The sequence below is a fragment of the Pezoporus wallicus genome, unplaced genomic scaffold, assembly GCF_028554395.1.
Source record: "Pezoporus wallicus isolate ANWC-B61680 ecotype Strahan unplaced genomic scaffold, APGP_CSIRO_Pwel_v1 contig_4191, whole genome shotgun sequence".
Taxonomy (NCBI): Eukaryota; Metazoa; Chordata; class Aves; order Psittaciformes; family Psittacidae; genus Pezoporus; species Pezoporus wallicus.
The window spans coordinates 3,292,284-3,312,175 of record NW_026641383.1 but is presented as its reverse complement, the minus strand read 5'-3'; the positions used below and the strand labels follow the sequence as shown (position 1 = coordinate 3,312,175).

Below are 19,892 nucleotides of genomic sequence, written 5' to 3'. Positions count from 1 at the left end.
ATGTGAGCTGCAGTTCCCCCTTCCTTCCTGCCTTGCTGCTTTTTCTGCTGTTCATAGGTACTGTCTGTGACCCCAGGCACTGCCTGGAACAGATACCAATGGTCTTATCGATACAAAAGCTCTTCCCACATGCTATTGCTAGCACAGCAATATTCTGCATATCACAACAACATGAAAGGAAGGGGAAAATACAAGAATAGTTTTCTGGTATTCTAATTCAGCTCAAACATAAATATGTTTAGGCCTGATTAAGTTACTACTGTTCCATCATGTCTTTAAAGACAACAATAAAACTATCACTCAAATGGAAGGGTTTTTGGAAACATAATCTATTCATACTGAATACTTAACAGCAGACCAGCACGAACAGCTCCATGCCATCTTTTGCTCAAAAAGGAGAAGGTGCTATCTTAACTGTAACACAGCATGCATTTGTTTCCATTTTGAATTCTCTCCAATAGGCCCTCCTGGGACTTGCTCAACATCTTAAAGTAGGATCTGTATCCAGTGGAAGAACCCGAGTGGACAGACCATCTTGCTGGCCTGGTATCAAATGCTATGTATGTCTAGATGCTGAAGCTGCACTAAAAGAAAGTATTTTTGGATGGTATGTTAGGGTTGAAAGACTTATGAGCTTTCTGCGATGCTGCCAAGAAAAGTACAACTCACTCTCTTTTGGCATACAAAGGAAATAGTCTTTACTATTGCCTGTCATAAGAAGAAATGTATATGTTGGTCTTATTTAGAAATTTATTAGATTTGTTCCTCTACACAGCAATATACCAGGATTTAACTACAATGACTAGAAACATCTGCTGAAGAAAACACTTCTGAGATGCCTAGGATTCAAAAGTTTGGGAACTGTCTTACAAGTCGACTCAATCATCCCTTGTCTCTGTCAGATTTCCAAGTGCTGTTACATGCAAACAGGTCAGCCACCCATTTTCCCCAAAAGCAAGAGGAGAATAGATGTAGAAGGCTTATTTGAGACACAGCAAAGGACATGAGATAAACCGTACCTCAGCCCTTCCCTAAGTCTGACACATTCTGAGGAGATCATCTGAAAATAAACCTGAATAAAGTAATGCTGAAACTGGGAATTATTTCAATAACTTGACATTGTATCCTGACCCATAAGGAAGGGATGAAATAAACCGATACATGTTCTCTCCTCTCTGCCATGTCGTCCTATTTTCCTGATTTTTTGGGGGGGAAGAGGGGTAGGAAAGATGGGGGGGGGGGGGGGTTGGTGGAAATCACTATTCCATGTATTCAGATTTCTCACAGAATAACTGTAGCAGCAGCTGAAGATTAATACAGATCAAGGCAGAGCTGAGAGCTCTGCATTGGAAAGGTTTACAATACAAAAGTTGGTGGAATGTCTGTGGATTGTAGCTTGGAGCCAAATCCAAAAGCAAAAGCAGCCCACTGTGTCACACAGAGACCTGGAGAGCACAAACAGTTGATTGATTTGTGTAAAGGAATAACGATAAGAAGCAACCGAAAGACTGCCAAACTAAGGTCCATAGGAGCTTCAGTAAAATATTTAGCGCTCTAATGAGGTTGACAGCAATGAAACACAATTATTAAAGTGATACCCCTTTCCCTACCCCATGTGTCTTCATTTCTTTGCTTTGAACTTCATCAAAGCAGTTATTTAAGCAGCATTTTCTTTATGAGGCAGCCTAGAGATGAGACAGGAGATAAAAGATTGTAGTGGCTAGTATGGTAGAACACCCATTTCATACACATCACTCTTAGCTAGAGCATCTGTCCATTCCATGCTATTACTGAGGTTAGTTAGCAAGTCCTGCTTCTCACAGAAACAAATACAAGCAACAGAACGCTGGTGCCTAGTTTGATATGTATTTGTACCTCTCCCTAAATATATCCTCCTGTTCCTTACTGGTTATGAATCTCACCCCTTTCAACACTTTTCTTCTACTCATTTCCTTCCAAGTCAGTCCAAGTCTTTATGCATGTACTTTTTCAAGTGCCCCTTCATCCTAAGATCCTGCAGATGTTTACATGTGTTTTAGGGATGAGGAGAGAATGCTTGAAAGAGAAATCCCCCAACTTACTAATAAGAGAAAATACCTTTTTACTTTTTCTACTTTCACTAACCATTACCCAGTTTATCAAATCCCATGTGCTGAAAATAGTTGTAAAGTACAACAATCCTTGGGGAAGTTTCATATGCATTTAACTCTTCTCTCAGCACCTCTTTGGCTCTGGGCTTTTGCTGGCCCAAGGAAATTCAGTTCAAGGTTCAAAAGGCAAAGGGAAGTATTCCATCCATAAAGTGTGCAGTACATTTCAAGATGAAAATTTAATTAGCACAGAGCTAAGATCGCCCATCTTCATAAAAGCCTTTGTAAAAGAGAATGTGAGCACAGCTCAAAAATGGTCCTTCTTATCATGAGGGCAGGTCACTCATCCAACTTTCACCAGATAACGAAGCATCTGGCAGCACATTCAGTGATGGTGGCTGCCAACTGTATCTGATACCATGTATGTCAGTTATGCTACGTGTCCACATGCACTGGGAACACATTTCCAATTAGACTTCACATCTTGCTTTGAAAAAACACTGGCTTAGTACCAGAGGAAACAAAATGAATATGCATTTTTTTCAGCATTTCTGCACAGATCAACTGAGGAAGCCACCAGAATGGAGGAGAAACAGTTTGGAGAAGTGAGACCTTGGAAATGCAGCATGGGAGGAATGAGAACAACAAAATGAGCCTGCAAGGAATCAAGTCTATGTTGCGGATATGTGTAAAATACTTTGATTATGCTTTCATTATTACAGGTAACTATTTCAAGTCTAATCACTTGTATACCTGACACATCTCAATAAAGGGCTTCCCTTCAACCAATATGCATTTAATCTTCATTTCTGCAACACTTTCAACTGAATTATTTGACTTTGGATCTGGAACTGCTCACCCCAAGAATCTGACCACCAACCTCTTGTGTACAATCAATCCGCTTAGGCAATGGAAAGAGAACCAAAAATTGCACTTAGTGAACAAAAAATACAATTCAATGGGGTCAGTAAGGTGATTTCCGGAACCTGCAGATTCTCTGGTATGTTTCCAGCTGCTGTTTCTATCTTCACTAACTGTGATGCTGACAGTGAACACCAACAGTTGGACAGAGCAAACCAGCAATGACTAAACAAAAGGCATTCATCTATTAATACTGTTACCATGAGATGCTACCATTGTACAAATGCAAGCAATGTGTGTACAGAGACTCCAAACATTAAGGAGAAGCAACTGAAAAGCACTTACCTTTATTTCAAACTCATAGTGTTCATCCTTTCCCTGCCCACACAGGACATAGCGTGGAATACTAATTTTAACAGGGTCCTTTAGGTCATCTGGATTTGCTCCCAGTGAACGACAGACCATCCGCTTTCATGTGCATACCAAATAGGGAGAACAAAGGAAAACCAAAATCACTACATAAGGAAAAAGAGAAAAGAACTTCACTAAAAACGAGAAAATGTTCTTGTCCAGAAGAGCAGGGAAAGAGAGGATGGAGGAGGCAGAAATAACTTCTAAAATGAAGGAATTATTTGAAAACAAAGTGTTTCTCCTTTTATAAGCCAGCCGCAGCTTTTTTTTAATGCATGAAAAAATGAAGGTGAAGTGTCCTCAAAAATACTGTTTCTTCTTTGAAAAGGCATTTTCAGCTTAGATATCAAAACCAAGGGAAAGCAGAGGACTTTGTGCTAACCCTCTTAAAAAACAGATATATATTAATCAAGCCTTCACAGTCAACTATGCTTTTTTATGTCTTTATATAAGAAATGTGTTTACAATATCATAGCTGCAGGGGATCTAGGCAAATTAGAAAAAGCTCTTAGGTTTTAAAGATCCAAACTCATTTCATAATTAAGTAAGGTACAAATAACATAGCAATCCACTGGCAGAACAGCTTCCTACTATTTTCTTGAAATCACATCTAATTAACAGAACACTCAACCATGATAAATTTGTATGGTCTGGACAAAATGATCTAAACAGGTATGTGTAATGAGGGCACATTCCATGGACTAACAGCCAGATGGAATCTGTAACTCTGAGTTATGTCAAAAACAATATATCTTTGCAACTGAAGAGATTAATGCTTTGCAGTGACTGTGTCCAAAAGGAGCGTTAAGCATTTACAGTGAAGAAGTACAGAAATTGCCTTGTCGGAAGTCCTCCACTTTTTCAATTGAACATATTTGGTCTGAAAACATTAATGAACTTGTACTTAAAAAAAAACAGTACCATGACAAGTATAAGTTAACAATAACAAAAAAGATTGAATACTATCACTTCAAAGATTTGCCCATGTTCCATGTTTGTATTTAATGAAGCTATCCGTCACTTGATCTGTAAGTGTATTCTCAAGATTCATTTTCAGTCCTTTAGCAGCTACCATAAGGCATGTTGCTTAGTCAAAACTCTTCTGTCTTGACCAACATTATTTCCAAATGTGAATATGGCTCGTACTTCTGCTCATCAACACTTGGGTTCTTTGTAGCAATTCCTGGTGATTTCCAGTACACACGATACTGTGTACGAACTGGAGAAAAGTCTGATACTCATTCATAAATGCCTCTCAATGCTGTGTGTTTCAGAGAGCTTTTTGGCATCTTCACCTGGCTCTCAAGAAGGAGAGGCTGTTATTTTATTACCAGTCAATTACAAATGCCAATGTCATTTCCCTTACCGTAAGCATTAGTGAAAAAGAAAATACAAAGCAAGTGAATTTTAGTTCCTATTAACTGACTTTATCTAGAGAGTGTTTTCCACAAACGTTCTTTTTTTTTTTTTTGTGAAAAAATAAGAAAGTTTGTGTTTGAATGGAAAAATATTTTTAGAGACCTCTATTTAGACAATAAATATTTTTGCTTCTCCATTTTGCCCTTATTCTCCTCACTTTACTGGCTTCTCAGCAAAAAACCATTTCTGGAGCGTAGAAATGTAAGCAATTCTTCCCTTGGGGGAAAAGAGGAGTTCACTGCCTTGACAACAATATCATCTGCTTTAAAACAGCAATAAAACCATAAACGCACTCTTAAAGCCAACTCTGTCAACAAGTAATTTATTGGCACTCATTTTCAGAGAACTCTTACAAACACCTAATAGTCAGAGAGGAAAATAATCTCATGCTGTGAAAAACATGCCCTAATACATTAAATAATGGTTTGATATTCATAAACATTGATTATTACATTACACTTAATTTACAGTAGAATTAAAGCCATTGCTGTGAAGTTTGGGTTTGTTTGGGTTTTTTCCCCTATAAAAGTACAGAATATTCATGGATCTAGATTTGAAAGCAAACACAAAAGAGGAAAACCATGTTATCAGAACACAACATTTAACTTTGGAGTATAATCTGAAAAGGAGTAAGTTGCAGTAACTGCCTTCCTTTAACAGTCTTGATTAAGACGGTCCTCTCAGAGAGCACCACTCAATCCCAACGTTCAGCAAGGCTCAGAGGAAATGCCTTTGTGATTTCAATGAAGGAGCTACTCCTGAACTGGACTGACATGATGTTACACTCAAGTTCATAACTAGTCTGGCTACTCCATGCTCTGAGAGGTATTTGTGTATACTTTTTTTGTTAAAAACTAAAACCATACTTCAAAATAATTTGACACATTTTGCTCACCTTTGGACTCCCTTAAGGTAGTAGAAAATTTTGTTATGATCAAAAATCCCTTATAATTCTCTACCCAAACCAACATTCATCCTTCCAGACATAACTTCCTCATCCAATGAAAGTTATTTCGTTTTGAATCCCACGTGAGTTACATTATCGTGTCTTAACATACGGTAAGAACAAATGGGAAATGTTCTTATGATACTAGAGAGACTGAAGTCTAACTCTGTCTAGTAGAAGATTTCACCTCTACTGGCAATATGCTTACACAATTTAGAATTTCAGATTAGATACCACTGTTTTTTCTGCCAAGGACCATCTTCCTCAAACAAGGCAGATGGCACATTCAAGCAACAGGATTCAAAAGGTATTGAGCTCCCTTTACAAGGGAAGAGCAAAAGATGGGATACCACAGCTTATTTATTATTTGAACACGATATTGATGACTGGTAAAGAATAACCTTGTACCTAAAGGCATGCCTCGACTAATGGAAATATTTTACTAATGATCATTTGTTTCATTATTTCTTAGAATGTAATATTAAAGAAACCATAAGATGCACTCTCATGGCATCAACAACTCCATTAGCAAGCAAGCAAGAATAGAGGAAAGTCATGCCAAGCCGTTGTATGGAGAGAACCCTAGAGTTACTCCATCAGGCAGTATCCCTGGTTGCTAACTATCCATTTAATGGCATGAGAAACACATACACATGTGACAAACTCCAAAGCATTGTCTTACTACAAGTATAGTGACAGGACCAAAAGTTAAAATGCTATTTAAAGCACAAGAAATGTCTGTTTACACCCTTTTTGTTTCTTTTTTACACCACATTTTCCCAGCATCAAGGGAATATAGAGACTTACTGTATTGTGGTTGAGTACAAGTTAACTATTTAGACAAAATAAACAGGAGTTACTTAAAGCCATGTATTATTTCCCTTCAAGAAAAGGAGGTGAGGGGGAAATCTAAAAGGAGTATTGGATGTTCTTGGATGCTCTCTGCATTATTTTTTGTTCTATTTTACTTATTCCACACAGCCTATACTCTCTTAGCCCTGGGCAAAAAGGGCAAACCCAGGAGAAAAGAGATATGGCAAATCCATCAATTCCTGGTAACTCAGCCAACAAGTCTTTTGCACTTGTGAGAAGTTTTAATGCACGAGTGAATTAATCCTTAAATGCAAAACTCTGAAACAGAAAAGAATTGCCAATGCTATTCTTTCCAAAATTGTAAGTCTAAAAGCTATAAACATCCTCAGTATTAACAGCATAGAATGAATGTAAGATAAAAATAGTATTTTGAATGTTTTGAAATATTGAAATCAAGGGCGTGAAATAAGTGAGAAGCACGAAAAACAAAGATACTCAGATTCAGGAAAAGGTCATCAAGGAGGAACACAGAACACATTAATGAAGACAGAAAGTACATGGAGGGAGCCAGAAAACAGAGCCAAAATGGAAATCAGGGCACCACTGTAATTATAATTCTGATCCACCTACCACATAAGATAGAAATATTTAGTTTCCTCACTTTCCCAAGGAAACGTATGCACAGTGTATCAAAGACCCACAAAAAGCAAGCAGTCAAGTAATAATTATTTGCTAAGATGTGTGTATCCACCCTACGGTATTCCCTTCCCGGCCCAAAGGACTCTTTTGCCTATTGATTAAAAAAGAAAAATTATCAATATTCATTAGCCTCTTATTCTGAACGTATCTAAACGTATTTGGATTTCAACACCTAGTCAGATGCATAATTAGCCAAATGGCTTCTTCACTTGAACTGAATGTTAATTTCCAGACTTCCGAAGGGATATGCAAACTGCTTTGACGAATTGATGGGATGACTGTCAGTTGAGTATTTACTTCTTTTTCACAGTATTTAGAAAAATCGATTCCTGAATCAGATCCAACCTTGCTCTTTCTAGAAAACACAAGTTCAAGTTTTGTGAAGTTCTCTTTGTTTGGCAAAACTACACATCGGATATCATTCAAACTGCACAGCTGAAGCCTGTCAAATTGTGATTCCTGGCTTGAAGCATCCAAAATGTTAGGTGCAGGATAAAAGACACCACTTTCCCTTAAGAGACCTATATGAGTAGTTGTAAGAATGAGAGCTCTATACACAGTCTGCTTATCACAGTCTAGTTTCACTGAGGTATACAGCAGTACATGAACATCACCTAATGAAGGTTTACCATTTCCCATATTTTCATGGAGTAAGTAAACCAGATCAACTAATTCAGTTCTAAATTTACAGGACAATCGTACTCCATTTGAAAAAACTAAGTCATTTACATCCGATGTCCAGTCAAGCGAAATCCGCATCAAATCATCTTTCAGGAGCTGGTGATTTAAATAAACAGCATCATCCACTGCAGAAATCAAAACGCTCATTATGTCATGGCAAATTCTTTGAGTGAAGTGTTTGTTATAGGTAAATATTGTGAGTAAATCATCTTCAGCAGAGCATAGAAGATTAATATTCTGTCCAGCAAAGCCAACTTGAATCTCCTTTACAGTGATGATGGGAACCTCACGGAACATTGCCAAAGAACTGTGGCAGACGTCTTGTTCAACTGATGAAACAACAACATACAGAACAGAGCTGAACAAAAGCAAGCAAGCAGGTTCTGGTTCAGGTTTTTTACAACTGCCAACAGCAAGCCAATATATACCTTTCAACTCCTCCATTCTAATACAAATTTGAGGTAAGGCACAGGTCAAAAATTCCATTACTTTTTCCAGAGAACAGACCTGAAGCTTCAAAAAGACATCAGGAAAATGCACAAATTTCTGCCTTAACACAAGACTGTTTTCTAGCTCTTCTTTTTTACAACAGCATACAAGTCCTTCAGAGGGCTTTCTTGCACAGGCATCAGAGATTTCTGTTCTTGCACACATTGTGACAGACTCTTGCACAGTGGATTCAGGCTGAGCAACATTTTCAGTATGAGATTTGGTGTCATCAGTAGAGGGGGACACATCTTGATTCACATCTGACTGGAAGAATACATTTACTTGCAAGTTTCTTACAAATGGCAGATTTTTTATTAATGATACTGCTTGTGCACATCTCCCACTTCTGTCACAAAAACTTCCCAACTCCTTAATTGGTTTAGAAACCACTGTAGTGTTGAGCAGCTGACTACTGGTATCTTTGTAAAGGCAGGAAAGCTTGCTGAAAAAATATCCTAAACTATAAGTGTGCTCTGGTCTCACATCAAAACAAGAAGCTGTTGACTTAAAAGACATCAAATCAGAGGCTTCTTGTGTTGCATGCTGAGAATTACTAGACTGGTCTTCAATTGTCTGGTGCATAGTCTTAAATGGACTGTTTTCTTTACAAGTTATTATTTCTGAATGCACATTAGACTGTGAAAAGAGAAGGCATGATGTGCTGTTAAAGCCAGCCTGCTCATTAGCACCCATTAAGGATCCTACAGGAGACAGCTGTTTCAAGTGGGAACACTCAGATTCAGTTCTTGAGCTGTCACAATCCGGAGAAGTAATTATTTTATCATCAAAATGATGGAAATTTTCAACCTTGCAGAGTGAATAAGCCACATTATTTAAGTCATGACTTTGTAAAGAAGTAGATGAAACATTCTGATATGGAACATTTTTACTCTTTAAAGTATTAATATTTTTAGAGGGAATTAAACTACTTTCAGTGTCACGATGACAAGCAAAGCTCTCCTGCTCTGAATTACTCCTTTCATTCTCAAATGCCTTCTCTGATGTAAAAGGGGAGGAGATTCTTCCAGAACCGGAAAATAAATCCCACGTCTCTGTATATGCCTTCTGTCTTTTATGGTCTCTTACTCCTTCGTTTTCTCCAAACAAGTTGGAAGCACAAATAGCATCTTTAGACAGAAATGGAAAGCTATACTGTGGCTGCCATTGTTGAATTTTCTGTTAAAAATTTCAAAAGAAGAAAACAGAAATGCCTTTATGAAACCTTCTGATTTGAACATTTCTTAAATCGAGGATTGATTTTGATTAGATTTGTACAATCATTCAAAACTGATACAATCATTGTACAGTCTCTCGAAATCGGAGAGAGAAAATCCAGCAGAAATGATTGAGGTCTGATTCAGGAATGCTTTATCTTCCCAGCTCACCACTGCTTTTTCTTTTACAGTATCCATTTCACTCAGTTTATATTTTCTGTACTCAAAAAACACAGGAAAGTCAAAGGGTGACACAGAAATTTATAAACCCTTTAGTATTTTCCACACATGCACAAAAAACTAATCCTGTACTATCCAAAATAGCGTAAGAAGTCCAACACTGTTCAAAAATAACAGTGTAAAAGCCAAAAAAAAGATCAAATTAGAGGTGTTGCGACCCTGCTACTATGAAGGTTTAAATCCATAAAGGTACTTAGGATTTACACACCAAGACAAGTAATTAACCATGTTCCAAGTAAAAGCTAGGCAACCAAATATGGTGGGAGGGGCCTAAGCCTTGGTTTGAAAATACACATATGAATCCTCCATGACAAAGGCAAACTTACCCGATGCTGTTTGCTAGTATTACAGACACACTCATAGTTCATTGTGACTCAAAAATGTGAAGTGTTATTCTGAATTCAGATAATCTCTCATCACTAAATGCTTTTATCCTCTAAAAATCAGGAAAGGGATACTGTTCCAAATTAAGAACTGTGACAAAACAAGGAAGAAAGATTCACAGTAACATCACACCTTCCAAACAAAGAAAAAGCTATGCCAAATCTGAAAAAAAAAATCAATTCCAGCTGACAAAATGCATTGCTGCCTCTTTAAGCCATTAATCTTGCCTGTGAATTCAAAATTCTAATTATGCAGCTAAACATTAAGAAACTTAATTACAGGGCATGCCATAATTTAAGACAACTACTTCATTCTGACAAATTATGACCTACCTCGTACTTCAGCTTGCGTTGAAGAGTGCCATTATTAAGCCTCTCATTATCCTAAGAACAAAAAAGGTACAGGTGATTATTAAAAAGAGTGCCTTTCCTGTGTAAGTTCATTTAAAAGTACTCGTAGTAAGAGACATTCTTTTTAATAGCCACAAATAACTATTTTCTTCTTAATATTTATTAAACCACTAGGCTTAGAAGTCAGTCAACCCAGTCTTTGGATTGATTAGATTACCAGTTCTTAAACGAGAATTTGTTTGCAAGTACACACAATTACTGTTCTTCTTGGATGGAATTTTATCACGGTATTTTACAGACATAAATTAAAGATATTTGTTTTATCTGCAAGCTTTCTATTGCCATTTACACACCATTTCCTGTAAAAAAAAAAAAAAAGGAATACAACATAAAACAGCCACTAGGGGAAATAAAGGCTATCAAATCTAAAACCAATGGGATTGGGACCAGATGATCTTTAAGGTCCCTTCCAATCCAAACCATTCTATAACTCTATGATCCCTCATTTACTGGTTACTTTGTTTGGTAAATCAAATTCAAGTAAGTATAGGCAAAGATGAAAATTATTGAACAACAATATCGAACAAGTGGCTACACAAGGTGCATGGAAGACAGGATCTCCTACCCATCTCTGCTCACCTTTAAACTTTCAGTAGACCAGGATAGGCTAACATCATTATCCTCAGCTTTATGATGAATATTCTGGAGCCTTCTCTGCACTTCTTGTTCAATAAAGGCATTTATCCTTCAAGGTATAGTGGGGAGCAGGGGGGAAGTACATTGTTAGATAAAAATCAAGAAAGGCTAAAGGGCTCTCTGAAATGCTTATGAACCCTACATCCTGCACAAGTCTTAATTAGCAGGCTTAACGTTAGACCAGTTTTATCCCTCCTTATGGAATATGGACTTTTGAGCAAGTGTTCAGTTAACAGGCAAAGGTTAATGATTTGTTATCACAATTTAATGGTTAAGCCACTACTATGCATACAGCTGTACATACAAGTGGCATTGACGGTTAATGCACAGAAGAAGAAATAGAAGACTGAGGTGGCAACTTTAGTTACTTAATGGTTTGCTTTTATCACTTTTATCATGGCAACTTGGACTAACAAAGGTTTGGTCTTCAAACAGAAGAAATGCTTCAAGAGTTGATACTAACAACTTCATGTATGCGTAAAAAGAAAGGATATCAAATAGATTTTAAGTGATACCAGGCTATTAAAAAAGGCTGAAGGCAATTTAATTTACTTTGCTGCTTTAAGCATATATAGAGGAGTACCATATAGGCAAGTAACTAACTGTAAACATAACACAAACCTAAATACATTTTATCCAAAAGTTTTCCAACCCTCTATTCTAAAACAAACAGCACATAAGCAACAGATCAGGCTGTTGGTTATTAAAGTAAAATAGAGCAAATGAACTTTATTTCCAGACTAGTTAAGTACAATTACATTATTAAATTAATAACCAACCATAGCAGAACGATCTTTCAGGATATTTCTTTTCTAAAGCTATTGTTTGCATTCTTACCAAAGCAGTGCAGAAATGCAGGTTACCTACCTATCATCAACTAGCGGTGCAGCAGGTGGCTGTAGCCTTGTTGGAGTGGTAGGGGAGGTGGTATGGGAGAGTCTCTCTTCTAATGTGCCATGATTTCCTTTCTGACCACCATCACCCTCATATATTTTTTGCTTCAGCTGCTGGATTTCCTGGTCCAGGCTATAAAGAGATCTTAAAATGTAATTTGCTTTGATTTAGAGTTGATTCCCACAGTTCTTACATGAAGTACTGTACTTACTCTGGGATACATGTAAGATTGTAGATATTCATATTTATGAACATGTAAAAATCCTAATTTTTCTTCAAGCACATTTAGACAGGAAAATAGACACAGCTCAAAAACACTTTACAGCAGCAGTACTGTTAAATAAAACTTAATAGCTTCCAATACAAAAGGTATCTAACTCAGCACATTAAATATTAAGACTATTAAGACTTAACCTATCTATTATGATCACTTGAATAAACTCTCCTCATTACAGAACTCTGTCAATGGCCTCAGTTACTAGTTTCCAGCGTGAAGTAAACAAACAAATGGGGGGAGAAAATATTATAAGCTCAAAATACAGCAATAATCTGAAACGAAAAAACAACCTAAACCAAGGAGGTGGCAAAAGATATTTGTAAGAAAATCTTTAGATTGTGTACTACACACATGAATCTTATTTTCCAGTTCTTCCCTCAGTCTGCGTATCTGTTTTTGAAAGTTGACTTACAGAATAAAACATCTAGCATTTATTTTATATATACCTAATAAATCATCTTTTGAAAGAAAACCTCCTCACTTTAACAAATAAATGTCCTACCAGACAGATTTATGCACAGAATATGTAAAATTGGAGCCTGGATTTTTAAGTGAAAATGCCTGACGCACCTAGTATAAAGCAAGAAGCACTTCTTGCAATATTTATCACTTAGTCAAATTAAACTGTATTATAATGAAGTAAGCTGCAGAACACACTTCACTTGTAATGTGGCTAAGGTTAGTTTTGTAACACGGTAATAACCTTCCCAGTTTCCATTACAAACTTTGTCTCTAAAGGTAATTATTTTTCTAGAGGTTACTTGAAAATTTAAGAATAAAAGAAAAGAAGTTCCTGCAAAAGCAGGTGAAACTAGGCAAAGCTGGGATTCTACCACTTACCCTACAAGTGCATGCATCTAAACTGAAGTAAAACGCTACAATGACTTTATTCCATCCTGGAGGTTAAAACAGAAAATTGAAGTGATAACAATTGCTGAGGCTTCAACTAGAGTAAAGCAGGCTGAATTGTTACTTCATTTTTAGAGTACTCTTTGCAGCACTGCCAGAAGCTATCTGTTTCTTTTGATTAGCAGCAAAACAATCTTGCATCCTGAGGGAAACCGGATAGGAGATGGCTGATGCATATAAGAGAGTGACTGCATCTATGGAAAATCAATTTAACCACAAAAATCAGAATTATATTAAAGGAAAAAAGCTTATCTCTTGATTTGTAGGTAAACATCCTACTACCAAAAGATATCGCTTCCTGTAGCTATAAACTTATCCAGCCATGTGATGCATCCACCAGTAAATACACTAAACTGCACCTTGGCACTTGTGAGTGATACATCCTGTTGTTTCAAAGACTTTAAAGTTGCTTTATGTTAATTCTATTGCCCCAAACCTCTGCCATTAAAGACAAAACATATATGTACTATTCCAGTATAAGTTAACTTCAAATTATCATTTTGGGGGTCATCCCTGAAGGTGAAAGAATTTAATCTAACATACCATTTAAACTGTAAAAACCCACCATTTTATCCAGTTATGATGCACTTATACTAATAAAGCATTTCAAATCAATATTACATTTAAACCTTTTCAGAGAGTTAACACTGTTCTGGAAGAGAGCACATCATCCCATAATGGTATCTAGATAAACAATAAGAAACATAAAATTCATACGCTTACTATAGCATCAAAGACATTGTGTACGGTGCAGTGGAAATTCAAACAGAACAGTGATAAGCAGCCTGAAATGTTTAACATACTATCATGTATCTTAAGATTTTCTTGTGCCTCAACATTCGTAAAAACATTCTGAATTGAATTTTTCAGGCCCCTGGGCAATTGACTGAAAGACTTCAAAGTTTTATTCAGTTTGTGCAAGAGGGCTTTCAAGTAAACAAGAAAAAAAATCAAAAGGGAAAGAAAAAGAGACCTTTCCACTTCCTTGGTATCTTTTCTAAACCTCAGTCCTCCAGCTGACAATGTATTTTTTTTTACTTATCACACAAGCCAGCAATCTAGTGTGGGCTCTTTTTGTGGAAACTCCAGTTGTTTACAGCTGACTTCAGTCAAGTGAGATGCTTAGAGCAGAAAACGAGGTGTTTGTGTTCAAGGCAATTTTGAAAAATAATGGCAATATCCACAACAAAATGATGCATCACTATTGAAAATGCTTAACTAAAATCCACATAATGTAGCTATGAAAAAGTGACCTCTACACAGGGTATAGAAAGGAACTATTCTGACAATGGTTTAAAAGGAAAAGGATACAGAAGAGCTCTTCAATTTGGCTATAGGCAAGTTTCTTTTTTTAGGTTGTTTTTCTAATGAAGCATCTGTTTGAAGGGCTTACGGAAGAAGAGTCAGATAATTACTGGAATATTAAAAAAGCAAGTGATAAATGCTACCTCAAGAAAAAACGTCATTGTTTCATCAATAATCACAGGTTTCAAAGCTCTAGTATTAGCAAACTAGATAACACATTTAAAGATGGCAATCATGGCCTTTTTCCATACTGCATGGGTTAAATGTATTGATCCCAGTGGATTTTTGCTCAGGCTAAAATTAAAACAAAAGGTCTCTTCTTCCTCGTAGAATGCTCCTTCCTTACCTGAATCACTTTTCTCTGAGCCTTCCATACATAGGCTGAAGGCTATGTTACCAGATATGTGTATAACTGATGATACTGCTTCTGTACTTAAAAGGGTTTGTCATCACATGAGGCTGTATTAAAGGCTCGGTATAATATTGCAATAAGCTTAAAAAACACCATCAAATTTTACATGGATGTAGGATGGTTACTCTATTTATTCAGCCCTGAAACTAATAGCAAAAAATTAAACACCTGTTTATTTTGAAAAAGAGAAGCGTTCAGTACATCATCAGCTGAAACAGTTGGCAATCTACTGTAATAACTATCAGTCTGAAAATCTTGAACAAACATCTAGCTCATCTCTGATAAAGAAACAAAATGTAGTACATCAATATCTTAAGAGAAAAACATTCTTAAGGGCAGAACATAAGGTTGGCAGTCCCTTCTCAATAGGTAAAACCATTTAAGTACTGTGATGGCTAATGCAAATACTATACTGCCGAGGATGGGATAAGTATCTGAACACAACAGAAATTAAAGAGCGAGCAAGAATCCTTTAAGAAGCAATACAGAGCCTCCATTCTGGGTAAACTACTTGAAACTCATCAAGAAACTCAAATACTGGGACACAGAACAAGTCACTCTCTCAACATCTAAGGTATAAATTGATTCACTTTTAGTGGATAGGTTCTAACAAACAGAAGCCACCACAACACTCACCGTTCCCGGTCTTGTTCGAGGGCTTTCTGCTCAGCTTCTAGACTAGCCTGCAGACCTGCCTGTTCACTGCAGCTATTGTTCAAGGTGGCAAGCTTCTGTTTCTGCTCTTCGATTTCAAAGTCTATTGTTGAACGACGTTGCAAAGCAGAGTGCCTCCTTTCTAACTTGGCAACAGCTTGCTCCAGTGCCTCTCTCTGCTGCTTTTCCCTTGATTCAAGGATTTCTTTTTCCTTTTTCCGTACCTTTTCTTCCTGACGAGCTATGTTGGCTGTAAATTCAAAGGTTTCTTGAAGCTGCTGCAGTTGATTTGTGCTAGCTCTATACTGGGCAAGCCGCTCTTCTTTTTCTTCTATTTCTTTCTCTATTTGATAGAGAGTATTATCTAACCCTAACAAGCCTCTATCAAGGACTTCAGAAGCTCTTTGTTTTTCTTCCAGCAGAGCTGGCAAATGACTACTCTTCAGGTACCCAAGCTGGCGCACTTTGGATTGGAGCCTGTATTCCGCCGACTTTATCTTTTCAACTTCTTCAGCCTTGAGTACAGCATCCACAAAATTTTCATCATCTCTCATGAGATTCAAATGGTCTTCGTGTATAAATTTTAAGTGTTCCAGAGCTCTTCTTTCATCTGCTATTTCCTTTTCTAGGTGATCCATTTGTTGAACTAAATCTTTCACCAAAATAGTCAACTGTTCCAGTTGTTTCCTTTTAAACTCTACAAAATCATGCTGGGCTTTTTCTAACTCTTCACATTTTTCATCACCTTCAGATCGGGCCTCCTTGACTTTCAAAAGAGATTCTCTAATATCTTCAAGATCTCTTTTCTCTTCTTCAACTCTTTGTACATCCCCTCTTTTCAAGAGCTCTATTATGACCTGCTTCTCTCGAAGCTGTTCTTCTAGATGAGCCACCAGCATCACCTGCTCCCTTTCTTGTTCTTCAAGTCTCTTTTTTTCTGATTCCAGCTTAATATACTGTTCATCTTTTTCCTTTTTAAGCCTTTCTAGCTCACGGAAAATCTGCATTTTCTCTGCTTTTTCATTATGATTAAGTTCTTGTAGTCGCTGCAACTCCTCTTTGACTCGGGCAAAAATTTCTTCCTGCTGCTTTTTCTTTTGAAGCTCTATCTCCTGTTGTTCCCGTAATCTCTCTTCTTCAAATTTTTCTTTTTCAGCCAGCAAATCCTTTAACCTGCTCTCAATGTGAACACTTCTCCGTTTCAGACTCTCTTCCTGTTTTCGAATCTGCAGCTGTACTATTTCTGTCTCTTTGCGTTGTGATTCTACCTCTTGCTGCATTCTTACAAGTTCTGCTTTGTCAGACCTTTGTTTTTCTTCCATCTCTTCTATTTGCTTCCTACAGTAAAAAAATTACATGCAATACTTGAAACTTGAAAGTTAAAAAGGCTTGGATAAGGACTTTGCAGTATGTATAATGCTTTTTTTAATAGTTTTCTTTTGCTGCAGGTTAAGATCTTACATTGCTTGGAAGTGACTCAATGCATGAGACAAATGGTAAAGAGACTCAGTGCACTTCAACATTAAATGTTCTGGATATATGAAGCTAAAGGAAGACATGTTATATAGCACTAATGTTAGTAGAAAATAAGACTCTATTAATTCTGTCAAATCCAATAAAAATAATCATAGAACACATAAACACATACAGTGAAGAGGAAAAATATGTATTTTTATATATAAATACAGTCTCGTATAAACAAACTCGCATAAAACGACTTGATCAGAAATTTGCCTCACCAAATTCAAGTCAACAGATGAATTAAAACAACATTGTTGCTTTAGATGAACCCAACTGAATTATTGATAACCAGAATTATAAGATTAGGAACAGATGTATTTGAGAGACAAATTACTTTAAGACAAACCATGATACCCTATGCAATCTCTCTTTCAAAGGTTCTAGTGCATTCTAAATGAGGATAAACTGAGACTTGAAGGTCACTATTATCCTTGTCATAGAATCACCTGAATACATGTAGAGACAACCTGCAAGCCAGTTGTTTGTTTTGTTTGAAGTTAAAGACAAATAAATTAAAGGACAAGCAAAACAACTTCAGCACAATCTGAATTCAAGTCCTATAAATGTAACAAAGAGGATAAACATCAGTGATTCTGTTGCACCATTTAATCATATTAATTAGAATAATATCTTCTAATGCTTCAGATTGTCAGGGTTTTTCTGAGTTTACTTAACTTAGTTGAAGTATATAAAAGCTCTTTCAAAATGGAGCAAACAGTCTACAGCGGAGATGGCAGAAAGTGTCTTTGAGGTTATGAATCTAATCAATGCTGCGATCTGCAATAAGGTGAGAGCTATTACTTCTGAAACCTTAGCAGGCATGATGAGCCAGAACAGTCAGCTCAGTTTGCCTGCTGACAACAATACCTCCTTTGTACTTCAAACTGATTTTGAAATAACATTCTGATGAACATTTGCTGGCAGTGTGTGCTTGCAGCCCAGAAAGCCAACCATATCCTGGGCTGCATCAAAAGGAGCGTGACCAGCAGGTCGAAGGAGGTGATCCTGCCCCTCTAACTCTGCTCTTGTGAGACCTCACCTGGAGTATTGTGTGCAGTTCTCGTGTCCTCAACATAAAAAGGACATGGAACTGTTGGAACAAGTCCAGAGGAGGTCACGAGGATGATCAGAGGACTGGAGCACCTCCCGTATGAAGACAAGATGAGAAAGTTGGGGCTGTTCAGCCTGGAGAAGAGAAGGCTGCGTGGAGACCTCATAGCAGCCTTCCAGTATCTGAAGGGGGCCTATAAGGATGCTGGGGAGGGACTCTTCATTAGGGACTGTAGTGACAGGACAGGGGGTAACGGGTTAAAACTTAAACAGGGGAAGTTTAGGTTGGATATAAGAAGGAAATTCTTTCCTGTAAGGGTGGTGAGGCACTGGAATGGGTTGCCCAGGGAGGTTGTGAATGCTCTATCCCTGGCAGTGTTCAAGGCCAGGTTGGACAGAGCCTTGGGTGGCATGGTTTAGTGTGAGGTGTCCCTGCCCATGGCAGGGGGGTTGGAACTGGATGATCTTAAGGTCCTTTCCAACCCTAACTATTCTATGATTCTATGAGTGTGACTGGTATACCCATACCAGCAGCACGATTTAAGAGAAGCAGAGTTCATAACATGAACTTTTCCTATCAAGATTCAAACCAAAGGCAACTAAACCATAGAAAAAGATATGAATAAAGAATGTAATTTGACATCCTGAGAGGGACTCTTCATCAGGGACTGCAGTGATATGACAAGGGGCAACAGGTTCAAGCTTAAACAGGGGAGATGTAGCTTAGATACAAGGAAGAAATTCTTTACTGTGAGAGTGGTGAGGCTCTGGAATAGGTTGCCCAAAGAGACTGAATGTCCCACCCCTGGAAGTGTTCAAGTTGCACAAGGCCTTGAGCAATCTGTCCATGTGTGAGGTGCTCATGCCCATGGCAGGGGATTGGAACTAGATGATCTTCAGGTCCTTTTCAACCCAAACCATTCTATGATTCTATCCTTTAAAATAACACCATCAAAATTAAGAGTAATATATTACATTTGTATATTCCATCTTCCTCATACCTTTATGTTTCGTATTTTCTTTGCTAAAGATCACAGTTGGCTATCTTTCACTAATCAGTGAGAACGGACAGTTCAAGAAAATAAAACCAGAATCTTCATAGATAACAAAACAAAATAGAATTATTTATATCCAGATCTTCTGCTTGCTGAGTAACACCATGCCTCCAAATAAATGATTTAAATGAGTTTATAATGTGTATATATCCATATACACACATATAAAGACCACAGAGAATGTTACCTTTTACTTTCTAATTTTTCAAGCTCCTCCCGTTGTTGTCTCTCAAATTCCAGCCTGATTTAAAAACAAATAAAGAACACAGTTACAAGATTATTATTTCCTGAGCATCCCAAAAAATAGGAAGATACAAAGCATTTCAATGTCTGTTTGTAACAGTGGTACAAATCGAAAGTTATATAAAACTACTTTCCACAAGAACAAAAAATATCTCCATTAGAGTTACAAATTAGGTAACATGCTGACACAAGTAGAAACAAAAAGTAAATGAACTTCTGGGGGGCAGAGGGAAATATTTAAAAAGTTAAACAAGACTGATAAATGATTAGCATAGCCTC

At 37.2% G+C, this 19,892-nt stretch overlaps 1 protein-coding gene across 10 annotated transcripts in view; it reads right to left on the bottom strand.

Moving 5' to 3' along the window:
- Nucleotides 1-19,892, bottom strand: part of KIF16B (kinesin family member 16B) — a 139,910-nt gene that overhangs the window by 40,250 nt on the left and 79,768 nt on the right. For 4 of the 10 annotated variants that reach the window (XM_057423345.1, XM_057423347.1, XM_057423348.1 and 1 more), the window contains exons 19-24: nt 19,558-19,611; nt 15,727-17,082; nt 12,161-12,331; nt 11,237-11,342; nt 10,580-10,630; nt 3,297-3,419 (exon numbers count right to left, since the gene is read on the bottom strand). In XM_057423345.1, the coding sequence (XP_057279328.1) occupies nt 3,297-3,419; nt 10,580-10,630; nt 11,237-11,342; nt 12,161-12,331; nt 15,727-17,082; nt 19,558-19,611 (1,861 nt within the window). Of the gene's footprint in view, nt 1-3,296; nt 3,467-6,490; nt 9,586-10,579; nt 10,631-11,236; nt 11,343-12,160; nt 12,332-15,726; nt 17,083-19,557; nt 19,612-19,892 lie in introns of those variants that run through there. The other 6 variants (XM_057423341.1, XM_057423343.1, XM_057423342.1 and 3 more) reach the window with 4 other exon arrangements.